The sequence below is a fragment of the Aphidius gifuensis genome, linkage group LG1 (assembly GCF_014905175.1).
Source record: "Aphidius gifuensis isolate YNYX2018 linkage group LG1, ASM1490517v1, whole genome shotgun sequence".
NCBI classification, from domain to species: domain Eukaryota; kingdom Metazoa; phylum Arthropoda; class Insecta; order Hymenoptera; family Braconidae; genus Aphidius; species Aphidius gifuensis.
Window position 1 is genome coordinate 31,171,152 of NC_057788.1, and position 18,035 is coordinate 31,189,186.

General features: G+C 23.9%; 4 protein-coding genes across 6 annotated transcripts in view; 3 read left to right on the plus strand and 1 right to left on the minus strand.

Moving 5' to 3' along the window:
- Positions 1-694: 694 nt before the first annotated feature.
- On the plus strand, positions 695-4,209 carry LOC122860425 (mediator of RNA polymerase II transcription subunit 15). 3 transcript variants are annotated; one of them, XM_044164239.1, is made up of 6 exons: positions 695-936; positions 1,014-1,101; positions 1,204-1,255; positions 1,888-2,064; positions 2,141-3,239; positions 3,324-4,209. In XM_044164239.1, exons 1-6 carry the CDS (start codon positions 875-877, stop codon positions 3,760-3,762), a joined length of 1,917 nt encoding a protein of 638 aa, XP_044020174.1. In that variant the 5' UTR covers positions 695-874; the 3' UTR covers positions 3,763-4,209. The 3 variants fall into 3 exon arrangements, with proteins under 3 accessions (XP_044020174.1, XP_044020173.1, XP_044020175.1); XM_044164238.1 differs by having other exon boundaries at positions 714-936; positions 1,876-2,064; XM_044164240.1 differs by lacking the exons at positions 695-936; positions 1,014-1,101; positions 1,204-1,255 and adding an exon at positions 1,266-1,711 and having other exon boundaries at positions 1,876-2,064.
- Positions 3,893-6,978, plus strand: LOC122860429 (protein-cysteine N-palmitoyltransferase HHAT). The gene is made up of 6 exons (XM_044164244.1): positions 3,893-4,525; positions 4,590-4,774; positions 4,876-5,298; positions 5,366-5,724; positions 5,787-6,124; positions 6,196-6,978. The coding sequence occupies exons 1-6, from the start codon at positions 4,417-4,419 to the stop codon at positions 6,315-6,317; spliced, it is 1,536 nt and encodes a 511-aa protein (XP_044020179.1). The 5' UTR covers positions 3,893-4,416; the 3' UTR covers positions 6,318-6,978.
- LOC122847704 (transcription termination factor, mitochondrial) lies at positions 6,389-7,676 on the minus strand. Its single transcript, XM_044145531.1, has 6 exons — positions 7,640-7,676; positions 7,216-7,424; positions 7,055-7,151; positions 6,821-6,974; positions 6,476-6,753; positions 6,389-6,417 (listed from the first exon to the last, which is right to left on the minus strand). Exons 1-6 carry the CDS (start codon positions 7,674-7,676, stop codon positions 6,389-6,391), a joined length of 804 nt encoding a protein of 267 aa, XP_044001466.1.
- A 4,644-nt stretch (positions 7,677-12,320) lies between these two features.
- Positions 12,321-18,035, plus strand: part of LOC122860423 (venom dipeptidyl peptidase 4) — a 119,522-nt gene continuing 113,807 nt past the window's right edge. The window contains exon 1 of the mRNA XM_044164235.1: positions 12,321-12,557. Within this exon, the coding sequence (XP_044020170.1) occupies positions 12,321-12,557 (237 nt within the window). The remainder of the gene's footprint in view (positions 12,558-18,035) is intronic.

Here is an 18,035-nt window from a genome sequence, read left to right on the forward strand (position 1 = left end):
CAACCTTCTTGGATCCAATTTAGAATATTTTTCAATAATTTGTCTTGGAGATAAAATACCATCCTCATTAATATCAATCATAATATCTTCAATTGTAATTTTTTTTTTAAATGATTTTTTGCTCTTATCATCATGACATCTTTTATTGCTCTTTGATTCTGGTCGGGCTTCATAATTTACCATGAGCTTACGAGGTCTTCGACATCCTGACAATGGATCCATAATTTAATTTAAGACTTATTTTTTAAGATGAATTTTTTTTATTAAATTCTCCTTGTGTTATGTCATTTGTCAATTTTAATTTTTATTATTTACGTAGTTTATTTTGCAATAATAATTATTACAGTATTTTTTTTACTTTAAATGTAATTAAAAATTGTAAACAATGTTGCTATGTTTGCTTTGTTTACAATGTTGCTATGGTATGTTTTTTTTTTTTTTTCTTGTTTACACTTTGCTGATTTGTTGAGAGAAATTTGAATAATAATTAATATTTTTTTTAATTTAGAAATATTTATTAATAATGTTAATGGACTAATAAAGACGCAATTTTATATATTTTTCTATTTGTACGATTTCTTTCTAAATTTTCGAATCATTTTTCAGTCGGTTAATTATCTACGTGCATGATTCTAATAGGGACTTTTCAATTTTCATAGATTTAACTGGATTTAACCAGTTGGCTGCAATTGTAGTTGTGTAAATATTTGTAAATATTTATGGGATGTTTTATTATTGACATTTGACAAATGTCAATTCACAGCTGTTCACAGCAATAGCACTTTACAATTAACAGTTTTTATAACAAATAAATACTCTGATAAAGGAGTAATAACTTACTGATAACATTTAAAAGTTGAATATCAGTATAAAAATGTCAGCAGAGGATAATTCATGGCGTACACCAACATTTCGCCAGAGTGTTGTTGCTAAAATGTAAGTTATTTTTATTTATATAATTTTTATTGTTTTTACAATACACTAATTAATTGATTTGTTTTTTTATTCAATAGTGAAGAAGCTATTCAAAAATGTGGCAAACCACCAACTAGAAATAGTATTGAAATGGAAAATCAGGTTTTTATAAAAGCTAGAAAAAAGGTTTGTTGAAATTTTTTCACTTGACAACAATAATGTAAATTAACAATATACCTAATGATAACAAAAATTGTAAATTAATATTTTTTTTTGATATATTAACAGGAAGAATATTTGGGTTTCGTTGCTCGTTTGATTCTTCATGTTGGTGAAATGGGTAAGTTTGGAATATTTAATATTAAATGAAGACCAGAGGACTCAAGTCCTAAAGTAAAGATGATTAAGGCATCTTCACAGCGAGACAAGAGACCTCTTGCAAATATTTCTTAGAAATATTTTCATGAGTGCGAAAAGGATAAATGGAAAAAGAGAAAATATTGTTTCGAATTGTTTCTCACTTGCCCTCAAGTATTTAGACAAAGACAAAAATTTATTTTTTATATTATTCAAAAAAAATATTCTCCGTTTTATAATTATAATTTAACTAATAAATTGTCTATTTTTTATTTATATACTATTAGTTTTTTGGCATTGTCTCATCTTTACTTCAATATGAAAATTTAATTTGAAGTAACAAAAACATAAAACATTCCTTTACTCTCCGTGTTTAACCTCCAAAGAAATCACAACTTTAACAATTGATTATAAGTAAACAAAGATCTGTTTGACAAAAGTGAGTTAACAATAACATGAATATTGTTTTTTCATAGACTCTATTTATATAAATTATATAAATTGTTTATCATGATGAGTTTACTGTGAAAATGCCTTAAATACATATTTTGTTTATTGTTTTTTTTTTGTTTTTCAACTTGAATACTTGATAAATTTTATGAGGTGCTAAAAAAGGAGTTGGAGGAATGCCTCAAGGAGCAGGTGGAAGTGGTCCAGGTATGCAAGATCCACTTGGAGCATTACAAACACTTGCACGTCAAGGTACTGGTAATAATCAAGTTATGGGAATGGCTGGAGTTGGTCCAAATTCACAAGGAATGGTACCACAACAAGCAAATAATGCTAGTAATTGTAAGTAAATTAAAATGATAAATAAAATTACAATAAATTATCATGTATTATATATTAAATTTTTATGTTAAAATAGTACTTCAAAGTTTAAATAGACCAGGACCAGGTATGAATTTACAAAATATGCAAAATAAAATGCAAGGAATTGGAATGATGAGTGGTCAAGGTGGTCAAGGTGGTGTTGGTGTTGGTGTTCCAATGGGTCATATGTCACAAATGCAAAATATGCAAGGTGGTGGTATGATTAATCCAATGAATCAAATGGTACAAGGCAATATGCCACAACAATTAAATCCAATGTCACAAATGGTAACTGGACAAATGCAACAAAATATACCAAATCAAATGCAAGGACAAATACAAACACAATTAAATAATCAAACTGTACAAATGAATAATAATAATAATAACAATAACAATAATAATAATATGCAAAATGTTGTTGGACAAAATCAGTTGAATCAAATGGGACAAGTACAAATAGTACCTGGACAAATGCAACAACAAATACAACATATGCAAAGAAAGCCAGTTGAAATGATGAATGCTGGTTTTCCAGGACCACGTAATGTAACACCAAATCAATTTTTACGTCAAAGTCCATCACCATTACAAGCACCAAGTCCAGCTGGTGGACCAACAAGTAATCAAATGGTATTATCACCAGCACTTGTACCATCACCAAGTCCACAACATTCAATGATGTCAGGACAACAAAGATCAATTGGTATGGTACCATCACCAAGTAGTTCATTAAATACACCAAGTGGTATTGGTCCAGCAGCAAGTCCACAAGAAGAACAAGCATATTATGATAAAATACGTCAATTATCAAAATATATTGAACCATTAAAAAAATTTATTTCTACAACTGGTCATGAAGGTGATTTATCAAAATTAAATAAAATGAAAAAATTATTAGAAATATTATTAAGTCCAGCAAAAATAGTACCATTAGATGTTATTATTAAATGTGAACTTGTATTAGAAAAACAAGTTGGTTCAAAAATTGATAGTGGTATTAGTGGTGTTAGTAAAAATACTGGTAAAGAACATTATTTTTTTACACCACTTATTGATGCTGTTAATTCACATTTACAAAGTCCAGTTGCAAATCATACATTACAAAGAACATTTGGTCCTTGTTTAGAGGCATTATTTGGACCTGAAATTAAGTAAGATATTTTAAACTTATATCATTTTTTATATATAAACAAAAAAAGAATATTAATATTATTTTTTTTCAAATAAATTTACAGAGGACTACCACAACCATTAAAAAAACACAAACCAGAAGAGACATTAAGTGAAATACCAGATGTATTACAAGGTGAAATAGCAAGATTAGATCAAAGATTTAAAGTTAGTCTTGATCCAGCACAACAAAATGGATCAAAATGTATACAATTAATATGTTGGCTTGATGATCGTCATTTACCATGTGTACCACCAGTATCAGTAACAGTACCATCTGATTATCCATTAACACCACCACGTTGTATTATGGCACCACATGAATATGCAACAACATTTTTATCTGCTGTACAAAAAGCACTTGATGCTAGAATAACTAAATTACCAAAACGTTATTCATTATCACAATTACTTGATACATGGGAAATGAGTGTACGTCAAGCAAGTGCACCAGTATCAACACCAGCTCAAGTCTCACCAACAACTGTACTAATGGGACTATAAATTAAAATTTATTTTTTATTTTTTTTTTGTTTTTTTTATTCAATTATTGATATTATTATTTTTTTATTTTTAAAATTAAATAAATTCTTTTATAAATTTTTCTTTTTTTTTTTTTTTCGAAGTAAATATGTTTTTTTTTTTTTGTGGGAAAACAAAAAGACAATTAATAATAAATAAATTTAGCGTTTCATTTTATATTTAAAAGTATTTTTTGTAATTTTAAATTGTATTTTTTTTTTTGGTGCTTGGTAAATATATTTGATTAAGTCTATGAGTGATGAGCGAGAGAGGGGATCATCAATGAAAATGAGAAGAAGAAGAAGAAGAAAGTGTAAAAAACCATCACCCATCAGTAGTTGGTAGTTGGTCCTGGCTGGTTCCTGAATTTATACAAACAAATTTGCAGGAGATTTGACAGCCCTGACAACAAAAAAAAAAATTATTATTCTCATGAAATAATACTCAACAAAAAAAAATATATAATTCAATTTTTAATTATTGAGAGTATTAATGTGAAGTAAAGTTAATTAATTTATCATTATATTCAAATTAATAACTTGTGATTAATAAAAAAAAAAAGTATATATTATTCTTGGTAAACATATAAGAATTATCTCCATGATTGAATTCAAGTTGGCGGGAAATATTTAAACCATGAAAAGCAATATTGCGAGACTCAATAAATTTGAAACTGGTTTTTATTTTTTTACCTGGACTTTTGGTATATTTTATGGAATTTATCAACTTTATCTAGCTGGATCATGTGAGTATTTATTTTTTATTTAAGTTTTTTTTATATTTTATTAATTTATTTTTTGTTAAAATAGATTTTAAAGAATATGAAGATCCATTTAATGATTTTACAACTGGATGGTCATGGATTGGTAAAAACCGAGATGTATCTGATATTGAATGGTCACTTTGGATTCCATTCACCCACAGAATTATTCCCTGGATAATTGTACATTTTTTAATATCACAATTGTTGAAATCTTATAAACAAAGCAGCACTGTAAGTTATTTTAATTTATTTAATTTTTGAATTATTTTGTCATCATTTTACATTTGTTTAATTTAAAAATATTTGTAATTGTTTATTTTTATTTGTCACAGGTAATATGCAGCTGGTACATATTAATATCCATGATATTTCTATGGAACTATGCTGGTTGGATATGCATGATAATAATGCTAACTCAACCATGCATTGCTTGTTTATTAACATCATTTCGTAGTAAAAAAATTGCATATATTATACATTTTGCAACACTTGGTGTATTACAATTAACAAGTGTATTAGATATTGTACTTAGAAATTGGTTAACACTTGAAAATGACATCTATCATATGTTGATTGTTGCTATATGTTGGATACAATTGAGAAATATTAGTTGTAGCATTGACAACATAAATGATTATAAGCATAATAATATTATTGGATTTTTTAAAAATTTTATACAAAGTACTGCATATTGTTTATATTTACCAACATTATTCATTGGACCATTTTTTCTCTACAGTGATTTTATCAAAGGGGTATGTGTGTTTATAAAATACATAATTTTATTTAATTTAATCGTTATCTTTTTTTTTTTTTTGATAGATTAATCAACGATTCAAGAAATGGACATTAAAACGTATAATTTTTTTTATAATAAATTTGGCAAGATATACATTTTGGTTGTATTTTACTGAATTTTCAATGCATTTTATTTATTGTAATGCATTTCAATATCATCCTGATGAGGTTGCTAAATTAAATTCATGGGCATTTTATGGAATGGGTTATTGTATGGGTCAATATTTTCATAATAAATATGTTGTATTTTACGGTTTATATGGTGAAATTGGTAGGGGTGATAATATTGATGTTCCATTGACTCCAAAATGCATTGGTAGAATTCATTTATACTCGGAAATGTGGAAATACTTTGATCGTGGATTGTATCAATTTTTAACAAGGTATAATTAAATAAATAAATTTTAATTAAATTTATTTTAATTTAATGTTTTTTATATTTTAGATATATTTATATTCCAATTTTGAGCTTGAATTTACCATTGAATAAATTACTAGCATCATTTATGTCATTTGGATTTGTTTTTATTTGGCATGGTGTTGATAGATTTATATTTACCTGGTCATTGATGAATTTTTTGGGTCTTTCACTTGAAGGATTTATCAAAACAATTGGTAAAACAGATAAATACATTGAAATTGAAAGTAAATTTTCATCAATTAATATCAGAAGATTTCATTGTCTAATTGCAAGTCCACTACTTGCTTTGTCAGCAATATCAAATTTTTATTTTTTTGCTGGACAAGAAATTGGAAATATTTACTTGTACAGATTATTTCATGGTGAGTCAATTATTTCTATTATTTAAATCTTCATAATAATTAAATATTCATGTTTTTTTTTTCTCATTTAGATTCACCACAAATAATTGGAACACTTTTATTTTTTCTTTATTGCTGTTGTCAAGTATCAACAGAAGTAAAATTATATGAAAAAAAAAATAAAATTGATATGAATTTACTGAAAAAAATATAAACAAACAAATAATATTTCTTTTTAGTAATAAAAAATGAATAAAAAAAACAATAATATTTAGCTGTTATTAATCATTTTATTTTTAAGTTCATTTTCAAGTCTTGTTTCAAATACTTTTTGTGATGTACAAATGGCAAATAGTGGTGGATTAGTAAAACCCATTTTAATCCATAAATCATATTTTTGTACAAGTGTATTATAACTTGCATGAAGACAAGATGGTAGACGATAAATATCTTCAATAGTATATCCTTTATCACGTAAAAATTTTAATTTTTTAGTTAAATCTGGTAATGATATTTTGTCAATTTTTATACCACGTTTTAAAAAAGCTTCAGAAGATTCAATTGAACAATTCATTATATTACTTATGTAGACTTCAAGACTATCAGCACCATCCAATAAAAGTTTACGTTTAGCAAGTTTATTTTCAGCACTGTTAAAATAATAAATACTCATATAATCTCTTGATAAAAACAATTGAAATTATATTATTTACTTACTTGACAATAATACTAAGTGGACATCGTACAACCCATGGTTTTATTGGATTTATTTGTGCTTTGATAGCTCTGTTAACTCTTGTACGTACAGTTTTGTGTGAAAATTTATAAACATGCAAATCACATAATATATGTTCACCCGTAACTCCAACTTCTAAAATATATTTAAAAAATAATTTAATAAATAAGATCAAATAATACCTAGCATTTTTTAAATTATGTCTTTTTTTTTACCCAATAAAAATTCAGTAGTTTCTTTAATCTTTTGAAAAGTTATATTTAAAATACTTGGACAAGTTGACAAGTATGAACAAACTTGGCTAACACTTTGCTGCAACAAAAAATAACAAATTTTTATTGAAACAATTAAATGATAGTTGAATAAATATACTTACATCAAGACTATGAGCTAAATATTCAATTCTATTTGGATATTGATCAAGTAACAGCTTATCTTTCTCATGTGTTTGACGAAACAATTTTAACTCAGTTATACTTAATTTAAATAATGATATTGCATCAGTTATATCAAGTTTAATATCATGACAAATGGTTATTTTATTTTTAATATTAATTGTTGTATCAGCAAGTGCATATGGATGATCTTTGAGTGTTGATTGTTCAACACCATTTTCATGTAATAAATCATAATTTTGTAATATTGTTGCTTTTGATAATGTTTGAAATATTTTCCATTCACTCACTGTTTTAGATGCTGCATTTCTTGTTAATTTTGGTAATTTTGTAAGTGCATCAATTGCTATTGATGAACTTGATTTTTGTTCATCTAAATATGATTTATATGATTTATGCTCGTACTTATCTGTCTTTGATAAATCACAATTGTCATTGTCATTACAACCTCTAATTGTATTTGTATTTGTATTTTGTAAACGTATTATTGTATTATTTATTGTTAACAAATTATAATAATTATAATTTTTTGTTATTGTTGATAAATTTTTTGTAAAAAAACAGGTTATGTTTTTTGACATTTTTTAAATTTGCTCTATTATTTAATTCAACAGACACTGATGTTTAAAAATTATTAAACAATTATTAATTTTTTTTTTTTTTTTTTTATATACCTAAGGGTTTTATTATTTTTTATAATTATTGGTTGATTAACAAAATAATATAATAATAATAATGATAAATTTTGGAGAGACCTCTGACGGCAGTTGAGATCACTAAGTGCCGAGAGGAAAATACACTGAGCATCGTAGCGGGAACTCGTCGACTTTGCTGCTGATTTTTTGGTGAAAAAAAATATATACGTAAGTTGAATTTGATTTTATTAGTTTCATTATTAATTAAGCTTTTTATATCAAGTATAATTAACGTTAAACTCGGTGGATTAATTATGTAAAAAATAGATGATATATTTTGGCCGCCAGATAACCTCAAAATTTCATTTGTTTTTTGTACAATTTGAACTTGGACAAAAAAAAAAAAAAAAAAACAGAAAATATTGTTGATTATATTGTTGATTTATTGTTTAATTAATTTTACAGTGTTAGAAAGTTTATTTGTTTTAGAATTAGTAACTTTTTTTTCATAATTTGAGTGACAAATTTGATGACAATTGGTTTTTTTTTTTTTTTTTTAATTTTTTGAGTACAATAAATGCTTTGAAGATTTTCAGAACATTAAGTACTTATTTATTGTTGTTTTGTTGTTAATTATATAATACAAACTAACAAATTAACAAACAAATACTTCGAAAGTTCAAAAATTCGAGTTTTAAGTTGTATTTTGAGCAATTTGTAGTTGAAAAATGTCAAATAAATTTAGTCTAGTCCCAATTTGTAACACATGGATCCATTGCATAGATTTTGTCAAAACACAATAACAAAACACAATAAAAAAAATTACAACAAACATTTATCTGATAATAAAAGTTGATGGATAAATGTTCAAGAAAGCATTTCGACAAAATAATTTCAATATAAAAATTTTCATCAGTTTAAATTCATCCAGGATGAATTATTTTCATGCAATAAACTAATAAAAATCCCCACAACAATAACAACAACAACACCTGAGATGACAAGATTAAAACAAAAATAAAATATATATTCTTGCTATGAAATTTCATACTCCAGTGTACATATTGAAGCCTTGTGTTTCAACCACATGACTAGTTTCCTTTGATCCGGTCATCAAGAGTAAAATTATTCTCATCAAATTTAAAATCACTTCAACAATATTCCCCTTTATGTCACATTAAAAAAGTAAACTTGCAATGCCTAGATATATACATGTTATTAAAAAAAAACTAATTTATATATTTTTTTTTTCTAGAAAATGAAAAGCAGCCAGCTTTTTTGTGCTTCATTTGAGCTTTTGACAGTATTGACATTTGTTTACACATAAAAATGAAGTATGAATGGCAAAAAAAAATCACCCAGGGGTTATCGATATGTGGATGCTGCAATATCGTGACATGATGATGGAAAATAGAAAAAGAAAGAAAAAAAAAAACCAGACCAAAGATGTGTACGAGAACTTTTTATCAGGTAAAAAATTTCCTTTCACTTTTTTCTCGTCTCAGTTTGTAAATGGCAGAGTCGTTGGTTCCATCATAAATTAAACAAACTGTGAATTTTACAATGTTAAATTATATTTTATAAAAGAAAAAAATAATAATTAATATTATGGTATAAAGTTTTAAATATTAATTTATCATGGGCTCATTATAACATACGAGTGACATAAATTAATTAAGTAGTATATGACTTGACATATTTAATTAAGTTTACTGAGTTGAATATTTTATTGGGACAATTGTCAAAATGATTAAACAAAGTTTATACTGATATAATCCAAGATGAAGATGAACTAAAAATAAAAAAAAATAAAATGTGAATGTAGGAAATAGGAAAGTTTTGTCGACAACCACTTTCCACTTCTTCGTTTTATCCGATTAAACATGAGTTTAAATTTTTTTTTTACTTTTTTAAACTCAATTGCCAGTTAACGGTTAACACAAATGTCAACATTCAATGGCCATGTGCAGTGTAATCAGTATGAAAGTTTGTTAAAAAAATTTGATAATTGGGATAGTGTTTTTTGAAAATTGATATTGTTATTTTTATTTTTAAAATGATGATACTCTTGATGGTGTTCACGTGAGATTAGAAAAAGTTTTGTGTAAAAAAAGACAGTAAAATATTTTGCTTTCACTGAATCTTTATACTCTTGTGTGTCTGGTTTATATAGTTTTTTTTTTATGTATTTTTCATCTTAGCATTAACAACTATCACTCGACAGTTGCAATTCAACATCGACCCAGTTTTAGAAAATTTCTTATTCAGTTTGAAATATTGTGTATTATGTCGTACAATATATTTTACAAATGTCTACACTAAAATTACATTTTCTAGTTTTATTATAATTATTGTTCATTTTTTTTTTAAATGATATGAGAATGAAGTATGACATTTATTTCTATTTGAGGTGAACACGTAGACAAAAATAAATATATACATGAGAGATAATTATTGTGATAAGTTTTAGCGGATGTTGAGAATATAATCACTTTGATTCTCATCGTATTTCATTTTAATTTTATATATATTTATTAAAATGTATATATGAAATTATGATTTTTTTTTTTTTTTTTATTATGAAAGTATAGTTTTATACGTTGTGATTTTTTTGAATTTAAATGCGAATATACAGTTAACAAGTTTATCATACATTTTAATTAATTTTACATTCACACGAGATGTAAATATTTTTTGGAAATTTATATTAACAAGTTTCGATGCGTTGTCTTGAGAGAAATTTAAAAAAAAAAAATAGTTGAGTATATTATTTTGCAATAAATAATGCTTGGCTCATGATGGGAATTTTTTTGAGAATAGTTGGAGCCTGTCTCTATTTGCTCGACAAATTTTAACAATATCTACTCATGCGTTTTTTTTAGAAGAATTTTTATCAATCCAAAATACGATTTATTTCTTTTTGCAATAACTAATGCTTGACCCAGCATGAAATTTTTTTTAGAAATAGTTAAAACCTGTCTCTATTTACCTGACAAATTTAAATAATTTCTACCGATGCGTTTTCTTGAAAAAAAATCCGGAAGTTGTGTGTGAGCCTAAATGGGACGCTGATGTTAATGAGTCAATTATTATTTTATATATTATTTACAAACTCGTGTGTAATTTTTCTTGATGTATTTTTATTTATTTATTATTTTTTTTTCGTAATGCATTTAGTGCTTTTAACCAATGACCCATGCATAATTTGGATGGTCAACATCACCCTCTATAGAAACCCCATCGTAACATTTCATCGTCAGAGCTTTTGTTGTTATCCATTCTTTTTTTTTAACTATTTTTTTTCTTCATTTCTATACAATTTTGTTGCTTTATTCATCGAAATTCACACAGTGCGATATTATACTCCCATGATCACACCCTCGTGGTTACCACAAACTGCTGCTTCTCTTCTTCAATACACCCACCTTCCCAACAACCCCAAAAAAAAAGAAAAAAAAATTCACAATCGAGCTTTTATTTTTTTTTTTTCTATTTATCCAAATGTTCAGTGAAATTTTTAGCAAATTTTTTTTATATTTTTATCTTCATTCACTGAAATTTACTGTTATTTTCTATTTGAATAATATTTTTTTTTATATATTCTTTCAATTTTACTTTTGTTGGAACAAAAAAAATTTCATGTATTTTTTTTTTGTTTTTTATCCACAACAATTCATTTTATACAATTTTTTTTTCGTTTATTTTCAAATGATAAATATACTTTGTTGACTTGGAGGATCAAATCAATGTTTAAACAAAAAAAAATATTTTTTTTTTTAAATACGTGAGTTTTATAATATCTATATTAAAAACTATTCTGTTATTTTCATTATTTTAACTGTATATGAAAAAAAAGGTGAATTTTATTTTTGGTTTTGTGAAAATACGCATGGGTTATTTTAGTCAATTTTTTTAAAAATATAAACACAGAAGAGGTGAGTAAATAAAAATAACAAAAAAAAAAACAATTTATTTATCTCTTCTGTTCATATTCACTGAGTGATAATATTTTTTCAAACAGATGAGTAAATCTTTATTGCATAATAAAGTATAATCAACTTGAGAAAAATATTTTTTAGATTTTTATTATTCAATTCAGTGTTTAAGTTGATGTGCACGTAGTCAGGTGTCTTATCATCGGCTTGCTAGTATTATTACCTTTTTTTGTTATCATCAAAGTAATTAGCATACGTCAAACAAAATACTGATCCCCACAACTTTATTTTTTTTTATCATAATTACTTGAATAATGTACAAAGTTTTGACGTTAAATACAAGTCTTAATTTTTCATTTTACATTATCCTTTGTTCGGTTGAAGTAAACACCTAAAATATTTCTAAAAAAAATGTTTAATCGGTATTTTTTTTTGTTATAACGTTATTAAAAATTTAAACAATATTATTATAATTTTTATAATGTTTGTTTTTTGTTGCAGAAACTTCCTTGAACAATGCCATTGTTGAATAATTTTTTTCAAGTAAATAAAATCAGTGTCGTTGATAAAAATAAAAGTATAAAATATTTACCTGTAGATAATTCGGATAGTGATAGTGATAGTGTAGTTGAATATTCAATTTTAATTGACAATCAGTGTGAGTTTAAAAAAAAAACCAACATCATGATGTTGAATCGTAACAACACCCGAAGAAATTATTCATCAAACTTTGACATTGGACATCAAGCATCGGTGAGTTTTATTAAATAAATATTTTCATAATTTAACTTCCTGTTTTTCTTGTTCCTTGTTTTATTATTTGAATTGTATATGCATGTTTTTTTTTAAATCTACACGTGACAAAATACAATGAAATAAAAAATAAAATAAACAAACAAAATAAATTTATAGAAATTTATAAGAGAAAAAAAAATTTTTTTGAGTGATTAAATTGGACTGTTTGACAATTCTGGGTTCTTGGGCAAAGGTAATTGAGACAAAAGGTATTTTCATCAAGAATTTCAATGAGCTTGGTCTGTTGTATACCAAAGTCCATTTGTTATTCTCACAGATGAGAATAAGAGTTGCAACTTTATATATATAAAATACATGGCCAATTTTGTTGAAGCTTTGAGAGTTTTCTCTCAAGTAGTAATAAAAAAAAAAATATATATACACACCACCTTGAATTTTGCATTGTGAATTTTAACGTGTGTTTTTTAACTTTAGATAAATGACTAACATATATTATTATTTTTTAACATCTAACCTGGACTTTCTAAAATGTCTAGTAATCTTTTATTTATATTTTTACATTTTTAAATAATTCTATAAATATTTATCTATTTATTTTTTTTATCTTTTTACTATTTTATAAATTTACTAATTATCATTGATAATTTTTTCTTCTTATTTTTCATTTAAATTACATTTTGCTTTGTTGAATTATTTATTTTTATTTTTTTTATTTCAATTTCCTTGAAATTTATTTATTTATTATTATTTTATTATTTAAATACATGAGTAATTTTTATAATTTATAATTATTTTTTTCATTTGATTATTGCTAGTTTATATGTCATTATAATTTATTTTTTTTATTTCATCTTGGTAACATATTTTTCCTTGAAAAAATTATTTATTTATTGTCATTTTCTCAACTAGAAAATCTATAATTATAGTGTTGTTATTAATTTATATTTAATTATATTTTTTTTTGTTTTTTTAAATAGATTTTTTAAAGTTTTAAATTTCATCTAATTTACTGAATTTAATAATGATTAATCATTGTGTTTTAAAATTTAAAAAAACTGTGTAAATATATTTAAAATTTATTGAATAAGATTACATCATCATTTAGCGAAAGGTAGATTATCTTTAATCTTACATCTGAATGACACCGTCCAATTTTGTCCTTAGAGATATTCACAAACGTGGTAAACTAATTTCACCACTTCTACTTTCAAGTTGAACCTTATCTTTATATATATCCTAGTAAATTTCAGGTCACGTCACGTTGTTACTAAACTTGCCTCAAATAATTCAACGTGATCCTGAAGATTCTTTTTTCTTTTTTTTTTTTCTTTATCCCACAAAAAGTACATTCTGTAATTTATTTATTTTTTTTTTCTAAAAAAAATCTAATTACACAATATATGTATATATATTTTTTCTTTTGTAAAACAAGATCGTAAGACAAAGAATGATATTTGAAACTAAAAGTTAATTGAGTTTTTCTTCTTTTTTTTTATTTCTTATGTTGAAGTCAAAAAATAGAAAATAAAAAAAAATAATTAGGTCGAAGTCTGAAAGATTTATTCATTTATTTTGCACTTTATTTATTTATTTATTTAATTTTTTATATTACGGGTTACACTTGCAATTTTTTTTGATGGAAATTTTACCGCACAGTGTCGGAATTATCATAGTTTTTTTTTTTCGCCTTGACCTTCTAAAGAAATTTGGAATTCTTCATGGTATTATGCTTCTAGTATTAAGATAACACCTAAATATTATTATCCTAAAAAAGTTTGAGGAGTTAATTTCAACTATTTTTATTTTTTTTGAAATTTTTCGTGGTCAATAGAAGAAATTCCGCATAATTTCGATAATTGATCCCATCTAAAAAAAATATTTCTAAGCACATTTTTCATGAAATTATTCTTCTAGTATTTAGACAACACCTAAATACTATTATGCTAAAAGTTTTAAAATTTAATTTTAATTATTTTTATTTTTTTTTCAAGTCTCAATGCATTTTGTTAATTTAAATAAATATCTTTTTATTATCAAATCTTTTAATTATCATTTAAAGCAATTTAAATATTAAAAAAAAAAATTAAATTTTATTATAAAAGATTTATTCAAAGTTATTATAAGTAACTGGAGTATGAAATTATTGTAGTAGAAGTAGTAAAAGGAAAGATTTTCATACTTATGATGTAGAGAATTCATACGTGACGAAAGTTTAATGATGCTCACACTGGTGATAAGATAACGTATTCATAAGAAAACTTTTCATCCGAATTTTTTCGAATTGGCTCTCGTTTTACCATTGATGTAGAAAAATTTGATATACGCTAGGTTTTTTTATTTTAAATTATTTTTTTTATAGTAATATTCATTTTTTTTTTTTTATTTTCAAAAAACTTTTTCCAACATATGAAACATTTTTTTTTTTTTGCAAAAGAAAAATATATTTTATATATTTTTTTGATGAAAATATTAAAGTAAATATAGTAGTGAAAGTATAAGAAGAAAAAAAGTGTCATTTTTTGAAAGATTTAAATCTTTCATGGTCTAATAATTTTATGATAATTTTACGATTGATTTTATGAAAGTTTCAAGATGATATTTTTTTTTCCATTCATTTTATATATTATAAAAATTAATTTGCAATTTTATTTTGTACAGATAATAGAGACTAATTTTGTGATTATAATTTAATTTATAATTTAAACTTGCTTGATTATATTAATTTCAAAAAAAAAAATGAAACTAAAAAATTCATTTAGTCAAGTTCTAAGAAATCGTTTTCACGTACATCATAATATCATTTAATTTTTATTGTTCTGAAAAAAAAAAAATGTTTATTACATCCAATTTTATAATTAATTTAAAAAATATTATCGAGCATTGGTGAACATTATTATTTTTTTTTTTTCATAAACAAAAGCTCAGTTAAAAAAAAAATAATTCAATTTTCGAAAAAAAAAATTAATTAAATATCTTTAAAATACAATTAAAATTTATTTTTTTTTTACCTGAACAAAACTGATGTAACAATTTGAAATTGTAAAATTTTCCAACTACATTTTTAGTCCAGTCAAAAGTTTTAATTAAGTTCAAACCGCCCGTGTTTTCCCGGCTGTTTCACAACTTGTCTATATCCCTGAAATTAAAAAAAAGATACATGTCACTTGACAAAGAGTTAACAATTATGACTTGAAAAAATTAAATACTAAAATTTATATTTTTAACATTAAAATATTTATATACATACACAATATCAATGTAGTTTTTTAAAAATAGCAAAAATCATTTGATCTATTTTTTTTTTTTTTTAAATTTTGATATACAATAGATGTATGGGAAAAAAAATTAATTAAAAAAATAGATAAAGTATATCATATTGCAACGTCAATGAGTAGCATTTGTTAGTAGTCGATGAGGTTGGATAAGGGTAGTTGCCGAGGGTGGTGAAAATGATGGAGGTTAAATAGATAGCATATATATCTATATACATGACCTCTTGCCAATAACTATGCTTCATATAACTTTTGGCCTCAATAGCCTTCGACATTGTTTCCACGTAAAATAAAAAATAATATACCAAAAAAAAAATTACAACTAATATTTATGGATTACAATACTTTTTAAATAACTAAAATTTTATATTATATTTTTCATTGACAGAATATAAAAATTAAAATATTAATAGATAAAATATTGATAGAATAAATTGCTCAAGTAAAAAATCTTTAGAAAAAAAAAAAATCAAGATGTTAAAAATCTTGAAGTTGAATATCATTTAACAGTGGTTATTTAATGATTTAATTATCCAACCGATAATTCAACTCAAGGCAATTTACCACGTTAAGCAAAACCCGTTGATAAACGATGTCTGGTTTTGTACAAGAGGGTACCATAACCATCCTCTTTTGGTAATGTTGTCTCTCTACAAGTGAATAGAATCTCATATATAGATCCTCAAATATTGCATCACTAAATATTACATTCTAACGTAGCATATTTTCTTTTTAATAAAAATTTCAATATTAATATCGTTTTGTAGGAAAAATGAAAAATTTAATTATTATTTTATACTTGTTATTATAATGATATTAATAATTTTTTAAAAATTATATATTTAAAAATATTTAAATAGTATTTTTTTAAAATTCATTGATTTATTAAGAAGCTATATTGTTTTAATTTTTTTTTAATTTGAGTTTATAGTCAATCATTGTTAAACAAATTTGAGACATAAGAACTGTTTTTTTTTTTTTTTTAACTATTAATCATTTTAGTTTTACAATTTTTCATCTATATACATTTTATTTATGTTGATGTTTGTCATCAACATGGCTAACGTATTTGTGGAATTTTTAATTACGTCAACTATTCAATATGGTTTTACTATGTTAAAAATTTAGATGAATATTTTCATGAAAATTTAATTTTTTTATATTTTAAATTAAAAATTGGCAATATTTTTTTTTATAAATAATGGGTTTATGAAAAATAATGAAATTTGAACATTGATTTTGAACCAAAAGATTTTTTTAATTTTATTTTTAATATAAATTTGATTAACAAATTGAATTCGTGAGAAATAAATAGTATATGACTGTTGTTTTATTACTTTGTATTTGATTTTCATGATTTAACATTCCAATCATATGTTTGGTTTGACATTTGCAAAATATTTTTCATTTTATTTCATCGTTTGTTGATATTATTATTTCACATGATAATTAAATTTCTCTTGACAATTATTTTTGTAATTAAAATTTAATTAACAAACCACAAATCATATCATCAAACCATTTAATATATATATTTTATTATTTTATCATTTTTTTTTTTTTTTTATTCAACCTCAATTATTTAAAATCCGAAGATTTATAAAATATATCAATTTCATTCCTCGCGAATGCTTGAAATAATTTATAAAATTGCTAGTGAAAAAAATGATAAATTTTATACAATTTTTACTTCAATACCATTTGATTAATACTTTTTTACCGTTGATAATTTTTTATCTGTAAAAAAAAATTAACTAAATGAAAAGAGAACAAAAAAAGCACAAAATCTCGTTGATATAAAAAAAATTTATTAAAAGAAATAAATTGCATTTAAAATGAATTATTTATGTCGAATAATTCAACTACTTTACTATAAATTAAAGTCGAAAATTCAGAATCAATATTACTATTTTTATTTTTCTATTTATGTGTGTTGTAGTGTTTTGTGATTAGCCTAGAGGAGAAATAGACCTTGATGGTACTTCCGGTATATATGTATCCAAACGTAGTAATCGTTAAAGTTACAACATAATGACGTAACATTGAAACACACCCAAGGGGTTTAATATCTTTTTATATCAACATAAAGTTTCTCATTGAAGATTTATATACGATTTTATTTGTCAACTTTTTATTAAGCTTGAGATTGTTGTGTTTCCTTTTTTTATTTTATTTAATTTATTATTTCAAATATTTTTATTTC